The sequence below is a fragment of the Abrus precatorius genome, unplaced genomic scaffold (assembly GCF_003935025.1).
Source record: "Abrus precatorius isolate BTA unplaced genomic scaffold, Abrus_2018 Scaffold10, whole genome shotgun sequence".
Classification (NCBI taxonomy): domain Eukaryota; kingdom Viridiplantae; phylum Streptophyta; class Magnoliopsida; order Fabales; family Fabaceae; genus Abrus; species Abrus precatorius.
Genome location: NW_020874292.1, coordinates 8490829 through 8509963, shown reverse-complemented (window position 1 = coordinate 8509963; position 19135 = coordinate 8490829). Strand labels below are relative to the sequence as shown.

Here is a 19135-nt window from a genome sequence, read left to right as displayed (position 1 = left end):
AAGAATAAACCGAAAAGTTTTATAATTTTTAATGCTTTTCTTGTGTATACGGATGAAAATATTTGGGGTGTTTAGGTTTCTGATTTCCATACAATTCAATAGTTTTAGATCCTTTCATATTACAGAATAATATTATACGGTCATGTTATTAAAAATAAATACAATTTTTATCAAATTTAATTAATAAGTCCTTATTTAATATTATTTATACCCTTTTCTGATATTTAGAAACTTGGGAGGGGTCTAATTCATTTGTCTGCTGTCATTGTCTTGGTCATCGACATTTTTTTTTGGCTGGCTAATTTACCTGGTTAATCAAACTTTTAGTTTCGAAGTTTTGGTCTGCATCGTTATTATTGTGGTCACTAGGAAAATCAACCGAGTAGGTTAACAAAAAAAATTGTTAATAAGGTTAGTTTTCCATGTCTAACACAAGCTGTTTATTTTGACCCAAGATATTAGTAATTATATAGTCTTAGTAAAATGCTTACGGTGCACTTAAGCATGTCTCATACGCAATGTCTTTGGTTCAAGTTTGCGTATATATGGAAAATACTCGTTTAATTATCTAATCCTCCTTTATTTCTACAGTTTGGTATCATGAATAGGTTACCGATATCTTGAGGAGAGGCCTCACTTTACATCCAAGTAGTGTGGAACTGTTGATTTTCTCTCTTCAAGCCAGATAATGGACAAGAAGTTGGCCCTCTTGTTCATTTTTTCAGCAGTGTTGGCTAGTGGTGGAGCTGAACCAGTGGAAGATAAACAAGCTTTGCTAGATTTCCTTAACAACATCAATCACTCTCCACATGTCAATTGGGATGAGAACACTCTTGTTTGCCACAGATGGAGAGGAGTGACATGCAACACTGACCAATCCCGAGTTATAGCCCTTAGATTGCCAGGAGCAGGGTTGAGTGGTTCAATCCCACCCAACACTCTCAGTCGCCTCTCAGCACTTGAAATTGTGAGTCTTAGATCAAATGGTATAACAGGTCCTTTCCCTGATGGTTTCTCTGAGCTAAAAAACTTAACAGGACTCTATCTTCAATCCAACAAGTTTTCTGGTCCATTGCCATTGGATTTTTCAGTTTGGAGTAATCTTAGTGCTGTCAATTTATCCAACAATTCTTTTAATGGGAGCATCCCTTCCTCAATTTCAAACTTGACTCATCTCACTTTATTAGTCCTTGCCAACAACTTGCTTTCTGGTGAGATTCCTGATATCAATATTCCTAGTCTACAAGAGCTGAATCTAGCCAACAATAGCCTTAGTGGGGTTGTGCCAAAATCGCTTCTTAGATTTCCAAGTTCGGCATTTGCTGGTAACAATCTTACATCAGTAAATGCACTTCCTCCAGCTTTTCCTGTGCAACCACCACCTGCTCTTCCAGCAAAGAAAACCAAAGGACTCAGTGAACCAGCATTGTTGGGTGTTATCATTGGTGTTTGTGTGCTGGGATTTGTGGTGATTGCAGGTTTCATGATTGTCTGCTGCTATACGAATGCGGATGTGGATGTGCAACAAGTGAAATCCCAGAGAAAAGAAGTTTCTTTGAAAACAGAATCTTCTGGAAGTCAAGACAAGAACAAAATTGTCTTCTTTGAGGGTTGCAATCTTGCATTTGATCTAGAGGACCTGTTGAGAGCTTCTGCTGAGATTCTTGGAAAGGGTACCTTTGGTACAACATATAAGGCTGCTATGGAAGATGCAACCACTGTGGTGGTAAAGAGGTTGAAGGAGGTCACTGTTGGAAAACGGGATTTTGAACAGCAGATAGAGGTGGTGGGGAAAATTAAGCATGACAATGTGGATGCCTTGAGGGCATATTACTATTCAAAGGAGGAGAAACTTATAGTATATGATTACTATCAACAAGGCAGCGTTTCTGCAATGTTACATGGTGTGTTGAACCTTTTCTCTCATTAAAAAATTGCAATTAAATTATCTTCAGTAACTCTAATTTTTCCCAGAAAACTTACAAAGTGGAAGTATAGTTTTCTGCTATTACATAATAGGAATTTTTTTATTGAGCATGCCCAGGTCTAAACTACTAGGTATGTAGTGCAACTGTCAATTGATTTGTTCTGTCCTCCTACGTAGCGTCTCACATATCAATGTATCCTAGTAATAGAGCTATTACTATGTCATCAGGGATGTTCCTAATTAGAATTTGTCAATGACTATAGGTGCATTAAATTCACAAATCATGACTGCTAAGTCAGGGAATCGGTTGGTCTTGTGGCTTGATTTTGGCTAATGGTCATTTTCCCAATTGTTGTGTCTTTCTTGCAATTAAAACTAATAAAATTCAATCCAATTATGATGCTTTCTTCATATATATATAAGTGTGTGTTTGAAAATATGTTAAAAACATGTAAATGTGGACCCAACGACAGAAACTACAATTAGTAGTGTTGAAGTAAACTTGCATCCATTAGTCATTTGAACTTGAACCCCACACACCCTATAATTTTCCATGTACTTTCTGAAAGTGGCTAATGTAAGTATGCTCTTGCATGTCCATTATGCAGGCAAAAGAGAGGAAGGCAGGAGTTCTTTAGACTGGGAAAGCCGTTTGAGAATTGCAATTGGTGTAGCAAGAGGTATTGCTCACATCCATGCTCAACATGGAGGAAAACTCGTTCATGGAAACATAAAGGCCTCAAACATATTCGTCAACTCACAAGGATATGGATGCATATCTGATATAGGCTTGGCAACATTGATGAGTCCAATACCCACACCAGCAATGAGGGCGACAGGATACCGTGCACCGGAAGTAATAGACACGCGCAAAGCAACCCATGCATCCGATGTCTATAGTTTTGGGGTCTTGCTACTTGAGCTTCTAACTGGGAAATCCCCTATAAACACCACAGAAGGTGAGCAAGTAGTTCACTTGGTTAGATGGGTGAATTCTGTGGTCAGAGAGGAGTGGACTGCGGAAGTGTTTGACGTAGAGCTATTGAGGTATCCAAATATAGAGGAAGAAATGGTGGGAATGCTACAAATTGGGATGGCTTGTGCAGCAAGAATACCGGATCAGAGACCAAAAATTCCTGATGTGGTGAGAATGATGGAGGAAATTCGTCCTGTAAATACTGGAAATGTCCCATCCACTGAGTCTAGATCAGAAGTTTCTACACCCACCCCTCGTGAAGTTGACATACCTACCTCAGTTACACAGTGAGATTCTTTTGTTTTGGTCAATTGTTGTTAGATGTAATCGATGTCTCAAGTTCAATCATATTCGTAACGGGAGAAATGATATCAATCTAAAGGTTCTTTGAAGTTATTTTAAAATATTAGTTATAAGTAGTTAAGCTACCAGATTTAGCTGATGGCAAATCAAATTGGGTCCCCTTACTATTTATTATTGTATTATATTGTGCAATTAGGGAATCAAGTGGGTCTTTTGGTGTGTTATGTTTGTGGAATTGGGATCCACAATGACGATGAAAGCCGAGCTCTGACATTAGTTCCCCTCAAATGTTGTCGTGAACTGCACATAAGACACCTAATAAGTTATGGTTCAATAATTCTCTCCCAGACCCCTACAATAATTGATAAAAACCTCAAATTTTGATTAACTAGCCGGTGCAACCAACCGATTGTACCACCGGCCATTATAAAAATTCCAAAAACTCACTTCTTCGTACTCTATAAATTTTTTTATATTGAATCATTACTTATGAATTGTTTGTATGACTTTATCCGGAAACTTATTAAAAACATTGGTCCACTGGTTTGAGAAGTTTGTTCTATAGGAATTTAACAGTGAATCAACACTAACAAAAAAAAAATTCCTTTAAACGTACAGGAGTGCCGTGTAAAGGCATCAACCTTTAAGATTACCTAAAATAAAATTTGTCTTGGTTAACACAAAAACTGGCCATAAACATACCTTCTTATGCAAAATATAAAAAAAAAATTGACAATTCATTTAATTATTTGTTCATAGGGAAAGGGGGTTCTCTTCGTTTTGGAGGGCAGGATCGGCCTTGGGCACTGATTTTGAAGCCTGCAAATCGAAAATGTTTACAGTCCTGCTATTTAGTATATGCGTCCTCCCTTTGAGGTAGGCCATAATTTTAGTTTTTTAAAATTAAAATTAAAAAAAATTGCAAGCATAAAAAAATAACTGAAAAATAGTAATTAATATAAGAATACCAAAAATTTTCTCCAACAGATAAAACATGACAAATGAGTTTTGTCTACAACATCAGATAAAGCATATGGTAAGCTGAGGCTTTGCCACAGCAACAGATAAAGCATATGGTAAGCATGAGTTCTGTCCAAAAAGACTAAATGATTAAAGCATATGGTAGCAAGAGTCTTGTCCACAACTAAAAAGATTAAAGCATACGGTAGCAACTTCACCTCCACAGTAAACTTGCGAATGGCGAATGGAAGAAATAGGAAACTTGCTAACATCATTTAAACCTGCACATATTTTTATCTCACTTTATATATATTTTAGTAATTGCATCTGAATTGTCCCCCGTAGAAACTTTATTGTTATTGCTAGTACGGTAAAAGATGTACAAGCATCATATAATGACAAAACCCAAACCAATTGTCAAGCTATTTATTGAAGGGGGAAAATGTAAAGCAATTTTACCATTAATCTCATCTATTGGATTGCTTTGCACTTCTCAGTTGCTGAATCAAAGAAAGAATGATGAGTAAATTTATCCTGCACATTCAATTTAGTATGCATTCACTCTAGATTCCAGTGATAACAATCCAGTTTGCAACTACCAGACTGGAGGAATTGGCACGGGCCTGTATAAAGGGCTGGTAACCCTAGCTGAAGTATATTTAACATCAACATATTCGGTGGTACTATACTAGCACACTGCTAAAAAAACAAGGTCTACCTGAAAGGGAAATAGGGAATGGGTTTGATGCAAAGGGGCCTAGTGGAAGTCAAGAACTTTCACAATGAATGATATTAAATCTAAAAATTTGATATAGTTCTATTTCATACATCCAGCTGAATCTGGTTTCAAGTTGAAAACTTACATGTTACATCACATATATAATTCTTTTCTTTTAAAATTTCTGATATAAGAATAATAGCGTAATTAACCTTTGGAAAGGAGAAGCTATACGAGGAGAAAGTTTCCCAAGCAATTACTCAAAAAATCATTTCCTTTATGTATCTTCCTGCCAAGTTTATAGACATCATCATGAAGATACAAATCAAATTCACTTCCTCAAAATTCTTGTTTTGACACCCCCTGAAATGTATTAAAATAGAAATAAGAGAAGCTTCAGAAAAACATCATAGAAAGTACTGTGCACCAGAGAAATAAGAAAGTGTTAAATGATGACCTAAATGATTATCCCTTCCATTTGCGTCTACCCACCCTCAAAAAAATAAAGTTAAAAAAAAAAAAAACTTTATCCACGTGCCTTCAACTTCCTCAAATTCAACTTCTTTAACCAAGTCGGATGTTGCATTATACTCAAACCTGCAAAGCAATTGCAAAACATGTAAGTGATAGACTAAAAGTCAAGAAAGTTTCATGATAACCATTATGAACAACAGTCATTCTTATCACTCTCAGTAGAAACAATTTCAAACTTGGGGTAAGGAAATGTTACGACAAGGCTTCAGTTATTTCAATTCTAACTATCCAATAATTCCCGATGGTCGAAAAATAAGCACCACCACTTAACTCGTCATTATTGCACAACATCATCTTTCCACAAATCTAGCACTGTTGCAGTTGGCAAAACAGAATATGAGCACTGTTGGACAAATTATTTCACATTCATTGAAGGAAGAAAGGCATTCCTTGAGGGCTGTCATTCTAAGAGTAATTGGGAATATGGGTGGAAGAAAAAAGAAAAAGTATATAGAACATACAAACATGTTTACAAATTTTAAGAAACTGAAAATGAAAACAGAACAAAAATTGAAAATATTTTAACAAGCCAAACACCACCTTAGATTTCCCGTCATTCTTGTACTTAATCAACATTTTTTTACAGCTCAAACAGTCATACCAGACAAAATCTTACATACCCAAGATATCAAAGTTGAGATACAAGGAATATTATAAGAAAAGGATCGCACATCATATGACCTCTTTTTCTTTTCTTTTCATTTTTTATTTCGATTTATAGTGTAAGACTTCAATCAGTTGCACACATCAGGAAAAGTGCAGCTCTACATTGTAACACATAAAAGGTTTGCTGAAACAATGGGGAGAAAAACCTGTTAACTTTTTAAAGTTAAATTGTAAGCATGTCATTTCCCTATAAAGCATAAGAGTTCCAAATGAAAGATTGCTGATAACATGTATGTAACAGCACAAAAAATTTAATCCAGACCAGAAAGGCATCACTATTTTTGCCCAACATTCTGAACATTTTTGTCCTAAATGCAGAAGTGCACAACCCAAAAACACCCTTGCTAGATCATGTAAGCAACCACAGACAACAACACATGGAAGACACAGATAAAGCAACAAAAGACGATGCAATGCAGTAGCAACAAGTGTAAATTCCAATTACCTATTGGAAGAAACAACATCAAGCTCATAATCAGATGCTCTCCTGGTAGCTTCACCAAAGGCAGTGACAATTTCGGTCTTTCGAGCACTAGCTATAAGTAAATCATATTCGGTTGGGATTATTACAGCAAGAAAGTTATCACTTAGTTCACTAACACAAATCTTCTCAACAGCTGCAAGGGCAACCCTCCGTTTAAGGGAATCAGTGTCTGGGTCAACAATGTAAATTGCAAAATCCGTAATTAAGAGAATGCGGAATTTCATTTTCCCTGTCCCAGTGAACTTCAAAACTTTATCTGCAAACAGAACAACCTGGTCCCCTGTAATGGAAAAATATTACAATAGCATTAAGAACTTCACGAATTGGGCTACGTGCTTACTTTCTTCAATAATTAGCACTAGCTTTTAAAAACAGCAATATGTCATAAACGTTTCTAAAATGATGAAAAGAGATAATTTAACATCGGAACAATTATTGACATTACAACCGCATTATTAAATTACATTAATACTAGACAGCAAATTAAAATTAATTGAATAAGATAAAAGTAAGAGACATTAATTTTTATAGGTTATTTAGGAGGAACCTTGCTTGTTCAAAATCTTCATCAAATAGGGGTTAGAAGGGAGGTCGATGTAGTCCCGCTTACAGACCTTCTCTTGATCGTCCCGTTCATCTTGCTGAACTGGAGAGGAATCATCTACCGGAACGTCGTCGCATTTGGGAGGTTGAGGACTAGGCTCGTCGATCTGGGTGCGCCTCGACATCCTGAACCGTTCCATTGTGGTTTCTTGCAAGGAAGGGGTTGCGACGATGAGAGTGCTAAACGAGTTTATGAGTTGAGATGAGCCAACTCGTTGGGTTGCGTGCGTTCAACCGTCTGCTGGTCCAGTGGACCCCATCCAGTTGGCACTGCCTCATCATTGCCTATTTTCATTTACGTGGAGATTTTTTTTAATATTACTACTTGCACATATATGTGAAATAATTTTATTTAAAATAAATTTTAATAAATAATCAATGCATGTTATATAAAACAAGAGAAGGAATAAAAATAAAAGTATAATATTCGGTCGTACATTTTTAATTCTCCAGTAAAAAATATTTACCATTTCTACTACTGTCACCATCCTCAATTAAATTTCTACTTCCTATCAGAATTCAGTGATTTGCAATCGAGATAGAAGTTTCTAGAATAACCCATGGATAAGGTAGAAATCTAAGGACGCATATTGGACCTTTCTATATAGAAGTAAGGAAAAATGAAAATAAAAAAGGATGTATGGAATAAATTGTTCTAACTTTATGAGCAAAAATAAAATAAAATTGTTCTAACTTTTTTGTAGTTCAATTAACGCGTATAATCTAATTTTAAACAGAAAAAATAATATTTAAATCATTTACCATTTTTTTTTATTTCCGTCCTTTAACTTATATTCTAAATGCATCTATTGAAATCAATAATACCCACACGATTTAATTTTTTTAATAATTGTGTAACATGTTCCTTATTACAACATCTTACCGTGATTAATTGAAAGTTTATTTATAATTACTTGTTTAGTGATTGAAAATGAAAAGAATATAGAAATAACTACCAAAAAAAAGAAAAGAATATAGAAATGAAAATGAAAGAACATATATTTAACGTCTCATCATACAATTACAATTTACTTTGATCGCTATTTATGATTATTGATCTAAAACATGCATATTTAGAGTAGCGTATATTAGTTTTACTATAATTTTTATTTAAAATGTTTTAAAAAAACTGAATAAATTTTCTTCAAAACTCAACATAAATTAAAACACAGCTATTAACCGATTGGTTTATTTTTCATGGCAATTAATTTTAAGTTTTAAGCACCTAAAAATGAAAAGGAAAAAGGCAAATTAGAATAAAAGAGAGGTAAGAGAAATACATTACATTGAAATTAAAAAAGAAGAAGAAGAAAGAAACGTTCGTAATATATTTTTATTGTAGTAAATAATAGACGAGTTTGAATGAATAAAACATGAACTGAAAATATTTAATAAACACATAAAATTATTTAAATAATAAAATATACCTGAGGTATGCTAAAAGCATGACGACGAGGAAGACGGTTCCGTTTTAGAAACCAGGGGCAGGAGCAGATAAAAACGATACGATAGAGAGCCGAACGCGGGAAGAAAAAAGGAATTATAATCACATGTTATTTTGTAATTTGATTTATGGTTATAGGCTGTGAAAAGACATGCTGAGAGAAAACGCGGAAACAAAGACCGTTGCTTTTGGGCTGCCACTTTTTGACCCGGTTAGGAAAAAAATACGAAGGATTGGATTTCGTACAAAAAACGCTAAGTAGGGACCCACAACCACTCTCTTTTGGAAAATAAAAAAAATTAAGAAAAAGGAGCAATAATAGCAGTGGTAAGTAATATAGGAGGGAGCTAGAAGAGAAAGAATTGCAATAAGGAAAGGGGGAGGAAGGCAATGAGAGTGGATCGATTCCTCAGCCGCACCAGACATTTATAAAAGCTCATTTGCTTCCCCCAAATCCCACACACGCTTCCTTTTTCATCTCTTTCTCTTTTCCTCTCTCGCTTAACACAAAGGAGGAAGAACAAACAAGGTAGTCATGCCATATCTTTCATTCCAGATCTATTCATCTCTGTATCTTTTGTTGCATCACGTTTAGTTTCTCAAATGATTTTCGATTTTTATTAGGTTTTCGCGATGGCTTCCAAGCGGATCTTGAAGGAACTCAAGGATCTCCAGAAGGATCCTCCTACCTCTTGCAGCGCCGGTATACCTCACCGTTCCTGTGCTCTTTCTCGCTTTGTATTGTAAAGGTTTTGATGCGCGTGCTTTTTACAATCTTTGATTTACCTTCGCTAGTATTTTGTGCAAATGATCTTCTAGAAATAATTACGGTTTTTTAGCCGTTTCCGTGGTTATAGTTATATATCATTCCATGTAGGATGACGTTGATCTAAGCATGATGTAGCCAGAGGTCAATCGCTTGTGCTGAGTGACGGTGCTATGAGGATTGTTTAACATTGTAGGGATGTGTACAATTCTGTGCACTTCTGCAGTTCTGGCTTTTCACTTGAACAAATTCTCTGCATGCTTTAAGCTTATGTTTTTCTTTTTTTCTTTTTTGTTGCCTGATAAATGATGTTTTTGCCTGGATCGTGTCTGTTACATCATGCCGCATTTGTGTTTTCCTGTACATGTTATTGTTACCATTTGAGTGTGATCCAACTGTTGTCAAATTTAGCAGTCTGTGTGATCATTGATATGCTGCATTATTATAACCTTATTTCTCAAATTTTATCTCTGCTCATGCTACTCTGCAACCGGCTTGGAGGGGTGATTGAAACTAATTTCTCTGTTGAGTTACTTAAAATCTGTTATGACATTAACCTTTATTGCCGAACAAACAATTGACATTATAATTCTCAGGGTGCGTGTTTGTTACCATTTGGGTGTGATCCAACTGTTGTCAAATTTAGCAGTCTGTGTGATCATTGATATGCTGCATTATTATAACCTTATTTCTCAAATTTTATCTCTGCTCATGCTACTCTGCAACCGGCTTGGAGGGGTGATTGAAACTAATTTCTCTGTTGAGTTACTTAAAATCTGTTATGACATTAACCTTTATTGCCGAACAAACAATTGACATTATAATTCTCAGGGTGCGTGTTTGGATTAGTTTATTTTGAAGAGATATTTTTGTTTGCAGCTTTCTAATCATGCTACTAGTCTTTAAATCATAATTTTAATTGGATAAAACTGTTGGAAATTCATTTGGTTAGTTCTCAGAAGTCAGAAGCCTATCAATTCAGAGCATGAGATGCAATGCTGTGCTTATTTATGTTAGGACTTGGGAATTTGTCCAGTCTAGTTTTGTATTGTTGGCATTTAGAAGAACTCTGTGCTTATCCCCCTTGTTTGTCTCTTTGTTTTACAAAACATTGCAGGTCCTGTTGCTGAAGACATGTTTCACTGGCAAGCAACAATTATGGGTCCTCCAGACAGTCCTTATGCTGGGGGTGTTTTCCTAGTTACTATTCATTTCCCTCCGGATTATCCCTTCAAGCCACCCAAGGTTTGTATTCGTAGAGGTGTCCTGCTGCAATGTAGGAAACATTGCCCTTAACTCTACGTGCTAATTTTTAAATATGCAGCGAAACATATTCTTTTCCCGTTTGTTTTTTTAGAGCTTTTTGGGAGGAACCTTTTAATGGTGAATGCTTCTTCTTTTAGACATTCATTTCTAACAAGAATCAGAACTTTATGTTTGGTCTCAAAATTTTTAAAAATTGACAAATTTCAGTATTTATTATGTTAAAATTTTTTAACGAGAATTCTTCCTTCTGTATATATCACAAATGCTATGTTCTATCCCATCTATCTCCTTCAATTGATCCTTTGTATTCATGGATCCTGAATACTGCAGGTTGCATTCAGGACGAAGGTATTTCACCCAAATATAAATAGCAATGGAAGTATTTGCCTTGACATATTGAAGGAGCAATGGAGCCCTGCACTAACTATTTCTAAGGTTTGTTTCTTGATTATTTCACATAATAAGAACAGCTCTACTTCCATTGATTGTTTTACTAAATCATCCAATGTGAACCATCTAAACCCAGGTGTGACAACTTCACACTTTGATGACCAACAATATTTATTAGGCACCTGATTCTAGTATTTGCATTCAATTTTGATTTACGGTGTAAAGGCTTTCTAAGTTATCATCTAATTACGTGTTGCTGTATGATATAAGTTGTTTGACAGCTAGGTTGCTATTTTAGTCAATTTTTCAATGATATATTAGCTCATAATAGAATTTGTGTAAAATCATTTGGTTGTTAGTGGAAGAAACTGAAATCTTTGTATTTTATGATTTGCATGAAGTTTGGAATTATATCATTAATTTTGAGTCACTCATGTAACAACACAGTTTTTAGCTTGTTTTTAGTTGGGGTTTTAAACATTACCGTTCTAAAAATTTCCATGAGCTCAGATTAAGATGTTGAACTGCAATTAAGCATTGCCTACATTGTTTATACATGTTTAGGTGTTGCTCTCAATTTGTTCCCTGTTGACGGACCCTAATCCTGATGATCCTTTGGTCCCTGAAATCGCCCACATGTACAAGACAGACAGGACCAAGTACGAGTCAACCGCCAGAAGCTGGACCCAGAAATATGCCATGGGTTAAGTGACCTGTGGTATGTGTAAGGGAGAGCCTCTCTACTTCCAGTGTTTAGGCCCCTCACCCCTTGTATGAATATTTGTCGTTTTCAATCATGATTTAAGGCCCCTTCAATTAAAGATGATTGGGGGTAAAACGTTTCTCATGCTGTTTGTATTGCGAATGTTGATTTTAGAACAGTGAAATGTAGCCCCAATCAAATGTTATGCTCAAATTTTTAACTGTTCTAAAAGTCCCATCGCAAATTTATTTAATTTTTTTTCCTGTTATTGACCTTGTTTTCTAGACAATATCAAGATAACAACTGTTGTGTGTTATGTTGTGAAATGACATGTTTAAAATTATGTTATATCATTAACAAGTGATGATGATTGTGTTCATTTTAAAATTTCTTTATTTGTTGTAAAGACCATAATTAATATTAATTTTTTTGAAATATTAAAATTAGATTTAATTATGAACTAAATATATTTTATCTTGAAATTAAAAAAATGTATCGAATAAAATAATATCGTTATGTTTTTTAAGTCGATTTGGTGTTGATATATAGGATAAGAGTAGTAAGACAAGTTTTAAAAATTTTGTTTAACTAAAAGGTTGGTGAACTGATGATGTTATTACATTTTAGAAAAATTTATTAACACTTTATGATTCATATAAGTTGTTTTCAATTTATTAAAATAAACTTTTTAATATAACTTATTAAAATAAGTTATTAACTTATCTCAAAAAACTTTATAATGAAATATGATATAAATTATTATTTCAAAAAGGATTTATTCAATAAATGTTTAAATAAACAGTTATGCATCCTTTATTATATTGTATCTTGTACTAGGATGGTGTTAGGACTCATAAGTTAATATGATTATGATGATATATATTTTTTATTCCAATCATCATTACTTGAACCATTTATTATTGTCACTATATAACTTTTACCAACTTCAGTGTTATTGTCCATGGAGTTATTGCTACAACAACACTAACTAAAACATTGCCATTACTATCGTCATTGTTGGTTTCTTCTACTCTAGTCATTACCCAACATTATCTATCACTACAATTATTATGATTGCGTAACATTGTCTACTGTTGTTATTTGACACTTCATTGTCCCTTGATACTATCCACCATTTTCTAGTGATGCTGACGCTTAAACAACTATTATTTTCACAACCTAACGCTGTATATCGCCACCATTGTATAACATCCTTAGTTACTATTGCAATTATTGTCACTTGATATCCTTTATCGCTATCCGACATACAGTAATATAACTGTTGGATTTTAATCAAATTAAAACAATCAATTATCAATCCTAATCATATGCTTTCTATCCATGTAGAGAAAAATTACTGCATAGAGATGAATGAAACCTTTTTGTGTTCTCGTTCCTCAATTCATGATGAAAATAGAATGCGAAAGAATATCTGAATTTGCCATTGGAAATGATGAATGTTATGAGATTGATAGCGAGTATTTGATCTTCTAAATATAGAGCACCTTAGATTTTTCTTTTGGGTTTCTTTTCTGACGAGAATGAAAAGAGAAAAGAACTGTAATTGTACGTGTGTTACTTGCTCTACAAATGGAGACCATAACTTCTGTATTTGTAACTGCCATCAGTTACCCCAAAATTGATAATTATAATTTGACCCCTTATCAAATTATAATATCACTAATGGTATCTACACAATTAACCTTTTATGACATATATGCCCTTAGCTATAAACTTATATTAATTAGACCACTTTAATATTTTAGCTAATAAAATAATGGCCCTAACATATTTAAATTATGTAATATATATGTATGACCAAAAATTGCTCACAATCTCCCACTAATCACAAATATATATCCTTACAGTCCTTATAAATGTGTTATACTTTATGAGCTCAAAAATTACCATTACGTACCTTGAGCATATTCCAAAAATTTTGTCCATTGATTACATCAACACATAGAACCAAAACAGTTTCCATTGTATCAATCACAATTCAAACCCATCAATGATCACTAATGCTGACAGAATGAAATGACATAGACTCATCATGAAATGTGTAGCATGAACATTATGTGAAGGTAGCCTGTATACGTCTATTTTCAACTGGTCCTACTTTACCTCAATAAGATTATTTAATAACCTTAATTTACAAAGTGTAATAACTGAATAACAAACCATATATATATCTATAACCAAATATATCCAAAAGTCAATGTATGTATACATAAAATCAAACATAGAACATAAAATACATAAATGTGACTAACTCCCACTAAATCAAAGATTTCTCAAACTGTAAAACACCCTTAGTAAGAGGATTTGATATCATGGAGTTTGTCCCTAAGTGTTCTACGAAAATCTGTCCACTCTGTACCCTTTTCTTAACAACTAAGAACTTGATGTCAATGTGTTTTGACTTGGTCGAGCTCCTATTGTTGTTAGAATACAATATAGCTGATTTGTTGTCACAATATAACTTAAGTGGTCTTTTAATTCCTTTCACAATTTGCTGTCCTGTGACAAAATTTCTCAGCCATATTCCATGATTTGATGCCTCATAGCATGCTACAAATTCTGTTGTCATAGTGGATGAAGCAGGAAGGGTTTGCTTGGCATTGTGCCAAGAAACCGCACCACCAGCTAACATGAAAATGTAACCTGAAGTGGATCTCAAATATCTTGGCATCTTGCAAAATCCGAGTCAGAATACCCAGTGATCTCCAACTGGTCTGACCTCTTGTATGTGAACATATAATCCTTTGTTCTCTTCAAATACCTCATAACCTTTTTGGCTGCTTTCCAATGATCCATTCCTGGATTGCTTAAATATCTGCCTAATACCCTAACTATGTATGTTATATCTGGACGCGTACATACTTGGGCATACATCAAACTCCCTACAGCTGATGCATAGGGAATCTTTTGCATTTCCTGAATTTTTAAATTTTCTTTTGGGCACTGTTTGAGACTGCATTTGTCTCCCTTAGCAATAGGGGTATCCCCTGCTTTACATTCCTACATGCCAAATCTTTGAAGTACTTTTTAAATATAGCTCCTTTGTGATAATCCAAGAGTATCCCATTGATCTCGGTGTATTTGAATTCCTAATACAAAGGAGGCATTATCAAGATCTTTCATTTCAAAGTTTTTGGACAAAAATCTCTTGGTTTCATGCAACATGCCTATATCATTAGTGGCAAGCAATATGTCATCAACATATAAGACTAAGAAAATATATTTTGCTCCCACTGAACTTTTGATACACACAATCATCAACAAAGTTCATCTTGAAACCAAATGAGAGAATAACTTGATGAAATTTGTGGTACCAATGACGAGATGTCTGTTTTAGTCCATAAACTCAATATCCTCAAAGAACGTGGCAGTTCCCGTCTCAAAAATTGTCTTTAGTGTGGGATCATAAAATTTATAGCCCTTGAATCTTTCAGAATAACCAATAAAGTAGATGCTCACTGTTCGGGAGTCCAATTTCTTTTCATTCAGCCTATAAGACCTTGCCTCAGCTGGACATCCCCACACATGAAAATGTTTCAGACTATGCTTTCGCCCAGTCCAAAGCTCATAAGGCATTTTGGCAACTATCTTTGTTGGCACTTTATTTAACATGTAAGCTGCAGTCTTTAGTGTCTCTCCCCAGAGTGACTCTGGCAAGGTAGAATGATAGATCATGCTCTTTACCATATCCTTAAGAGTCCTGTTTCATCTTTCAGCCACATCATTCATGCTAGGTGACCCCAGCATAGTGTACTGTGGGATGATTCTACATTCCTCTAGGTACTTGGCAAAAAGCCCTGGACGTTGTTCACCTAAATCATCATATCTGCCATAGTATTCACCACCACGATCAGATCTGACATTCTTGATTCTTTTGTTGAGTTGATTCTCAACTTCAACTTTAAATGTTTTGAACACATCCAGAGATTGTAACTTTTCATGTATAAGAAATAGGTATGCATATATAGAGTAATCGTCTATAAATGATATAAAATATTGCTGACCATTTAGGAAATGCCCCACAAATGTTCGTATGTATCAACTCTAAGACATCCGTAGCTCTATATGCACCTAATTTCTTTGTTTTTGTTTGTTTACCTTTAACGCATTCAACACAAACATCAAAGTTTGTGAAGTCAATGGAATCCAAGATTCCATTTGACACAAGTCATTCAACTCTATTTTTAGAGATGTGACCTATACGTCTGTGCCATAATGCTCCTGAATTAATATTGTCAATTTTACTCTTAGTACCACGTGATTCCGCATTTAAGGATTCATTGTAGGTAGCTACAGTGTCAAGCAACTATAGATTATCATAAGCTAAAATTGAATCAATTCCAACAATATCTGAATAAAAAAACAACTTAACCATATGGTTTCCAAATGAACAGAAATAACTTGATTAGTCCAAATAAGAAACTGAAACCAAATTTCATCTAAATGACGGTACAACAAAAGTGTCTTTCAAATCCAAATAAAAACCAGTACACAATAATAATCTAAAATTCCCTATAGCTTCCACTTCCACCAATTTGCCATCTCTAACATATATTCATCTTTCAAATTCAATTGGCTTCCGGTAGCGTAAGCAGACCTGCATTGAAACACTGATGTTAGTAATGGCACCTGAATCTAACCACCAAGTGTTTCTAGGTACTGAAGCTAAATTGACCTCAGAACAGACTAAAGTAAGAAACATACCTTTTCTTGCATGCCAAGCATGATATTTGATACATTTCTTCTTTAAATGTCCAAACTTACTGCAAAAGAGACAGTTGTTATCCTGATTTTGTTTCTTTTGTGCTCGACCCTTAACAACTTCATTCTTAAAGTCTTGAGTCATCTTTCTTTTGCCCTTGTCTTTAGAGGTACTTGCAAAATAGGCACTTTCAGTTCTTTCTTACTTCATTCTTTCCTCTTCTTGCACACAGTATAAAATGAGCTCATTAAGAGACCACTGATAGTTATAAGAGATCTTAAACTGACTAAACTGTAAAAATAGAGAAATCAGCACTAAATGAATAAGCAAGTCTTCTGACAGCTCAAGCTTTAGTGCCCTTAATTTTGAAGCAATATTTGACATTCTCATAATGTATTCCCTTATATTTCCTTTGTCTTGATACTTCATGGAAATTAAGTTCTGAAGAAGAGTACTTGTTTCCGCCTTATCGCTTTTTGCAAAATGCTTTTCAATTTCAATACGCAAAATGAAAACCAATATTCAATACTTAATCAGCGTTAGAATTTTCTACCATTTAGCATTGAAAAAAAAAACAAAATCAACATTTAGTGCATTGGCGTATAATTTTAAATTGAAGCATCGCAATTTCAATAATCGCAATAATGTCCAATGCACATCATATTTACATCATTACATCATACTACAATAACAAATCTAAATGGAAACTCAAATTAAATCCCAATTTTGAAACTCTAATTTTAAAATTTCTAAAATCATACATGAACTAAGTATGGGTGGCTCTGATACCAATTGTTGGATTTTAATCAAATTGAAACAATCAATTATCAATCCTAATCATATGCTTTCTATCCATGTAGAGAGAAATTACTGCATAGAGATGAATGAAACCCTTTTGTGTTTCCATACCCCAATTCATGATGAAAAATACAATGCAGAAGCGTACCTGAATTCGCCATTGGGAATGATGATGATTATGAGATTGACAGCGGGCATTTGATCTTTCAAATGTAGAGCACCTTAGATTTTTCTTTTGAGTTTTTCTTATGATGGGGATGAAGAGAGAAAAGAACTATAATTGTACGTGTGTTACTTGCTCTATAAATAGAGACCATAATCCCTGCATTAGTAATTGCCATCAGTTACCCTAAAATTGATAATTATAATTTAGCCCCTCATCAAATTATAATATCATTAATGGTATCTACACAATTAACCTTTTATGACATATATGCCCTTAACTATAAACTTATATTAATTAAACCACTTTAATATTTTAGCTAATAAAATAATAGCCCTAATACATTTAAATTATGTAATATATATGTATGACAAAAAATTGCTCACAATAACACCCTTCAATTGTTGTTGTAGCCTAACATCTTTGACTACAACTATTATTACTTAACAACATCCATCACCATTGTTGACGCTCATCATCTTCCATTGTCACTTGATCTTCAATTGTCATCAGCATTAAGAACCCTTGAAATTTTTTATATATTAAGAATATCTTGTTATTTTTGTAAAAAAAATATTTGTGGTCATTATAGAGGGATAATTTTATTATTTGTAGATATATAATATGTATCACGCGTTATTTGATGTTCACCAAAGATTAGATAGAATTCTATCTACTTTTTATGACCATCAAAACTGGCCTAGAAAATATAAAGAAAGAAAATGATGAGTACTACAGAGAACAAAACAAAACAGCTCGACTCAAAAGATTGGCCCAGCACTATGCAATTCAACAAATCAGTAAAGACAAGCGTCATTGGACCAAAAAACAAAAGACAAAGATTAGGATCCTTTTCATTTCGTTGAAACAGGAGAGAATCTCGTTTGGTGCATCCCATCTCTTGATTAAAGTTAAACATGATCGAAGGTAACTATCATGACAATTGACATGTCATATTCATTGCAACCCCCCAAAATTTGTTTGTGCATTCAGAAGAACAAGAGAGGGGCTTCCACTTCCAAAATGCGTTTGCGTCTCTGCTTTCACCAAAACAAGATTGGGGTGGGGAATCCTCTGAAGTTTGGCTTCTCTACTTCCATCAATTTCTCCAGTATGAAGGCTGCCACGAGAACTCGGCTCTTCCAAATGTAGGGAAGAGAGGATTTTTGTCTCTGTTAGGATAAGACTTGGACAAGAGTAAAAGAAAAGGCTCGACGGAGATGGCAATGCATTGTTTGGAAGCGCCATCAATCAAGTTAGAAAACAAACAGCATCTTACCCTAGCGAGGAGTTTATCGAAAGAAATTATAGTCCTTTTCAAAAAAAAAATTCCCCCTAATTCCTAGAATTTTTGTTGTACTAGAAGTGAGAAACGAGGGAAATAATTCAGTCGAGCATTGTAGGTGCGGTTTTAAGTCAAATTCCATTCCTTAAGTAGTGTTTGATCTTGGTAATTTTATGCTAACTTTTTGTTGTTTCATTTTTTGCCATTGCAAGTTTTATTTTTTCTTACCCTCTATAATCTGGTTAATGGAGCGATAGTGTTTAGTTACATATACTGTGAGATATTCATCAAAAGTTATTTTTAATGCAAAGATTTATAAACAAGAACTCTGACATGCTTTCTTAGAGACATATAATACTATATCTAGAAAGGAAATATGTAAGCCATCACAATATTCAAGTATTTACTGATTAATCAAAATGAATT

The 19135-nt window shown here is 34.2% G+C and overlaps 3 protein-coding genes across 4 annotated transcripts; 2 read left to right on the top strand and 1 right to left on the bottom strand.

Moving 5' to 3' along the window:
• The first annotated feature begins 611 nt into the window (after nucleotides 1-611).
• Nucleotides 612-3301, top strand: LOC113852571 (probable inactive receptor kinase At4g23740). Its single transcript, XM_027482882.1, has 2 exons — nucleotides 612-1904; nucleotides 2536-3301. Exons 1-2 carry the CDS (start codon nucleotides 689-691, stop codon nucleotides 3192-3194), a joined length of 1875 nt encoding a protein of 624 aa, XP_027338683.1. The 5' UTR covers nucleotides 612-688; the 3' UTR covers nucleotides 3195-3301.
• A 1491-nt stretch (nucleotides 3302-4792) lies between these two features.
• On the bottom strand, nucleotides 4793-7330 carry LOC113852572 (myosin IB heavy chain-like). The gene is made up of 4 exons (XM_027482883.1): nucleotides 7116-7330; nucleotides 6530-6848; nucleotides 5423-5481; nucleotides 4793-5247 (listed from the first exon to the last, which is right to left on the bottom strand). The coding sequence occupies exons 1-4, from the start codon at nucleotides 7309-7311 to the stop codon at nucleotides 5216-5218; spliced, it is 606 nt and encodes a 201-aa protein (XP_027338684.1). The 5' UTR covers nucleotides 7312-7330; the 3' UTR covers nucleotides 4793-5215.
• A 1617-nt stretch (nucleotides 7331-8947) lies between these two features.
• On the top strand, nucleotides 8948-12105 carry LOC113852967 (ubiquitin-conjugating enzyme E2 28). 2 transcript variants are annotated; one of them, XM_027483390.1, is made up of 5 exons: nucleotides 8948-9144; nucleotides 9240-9318; nucleotides 10499-10626; nucleotides 10978-11082; nucleotides 11602-12105. In XM_027483390.1, the coding sequence occupies exons 2-5, from the start codon at nucleotides 9249-9251 to the stop codon at nucleotides 11743-11745; spliced, it is 447 nt and encodes a 148-aa protein (XP_027339191.1). In that variant the 5' UTR covers nucleotides 8948-9144; nucleotides 9240-9248; the 3' UTR covers nucleotides 11746-12105. The 2 variants fall into 2 exon arrangements, with proteins under 2 accessions (XP_027339191.1, XP_027339192.1); XM_027483391.1 differs by having other exon boundaries at nucleotides 9240-9364; nucleotides 11602-12034.
• Nucleotides 12106-19135: the final 7030 nt, after the last annotated feature.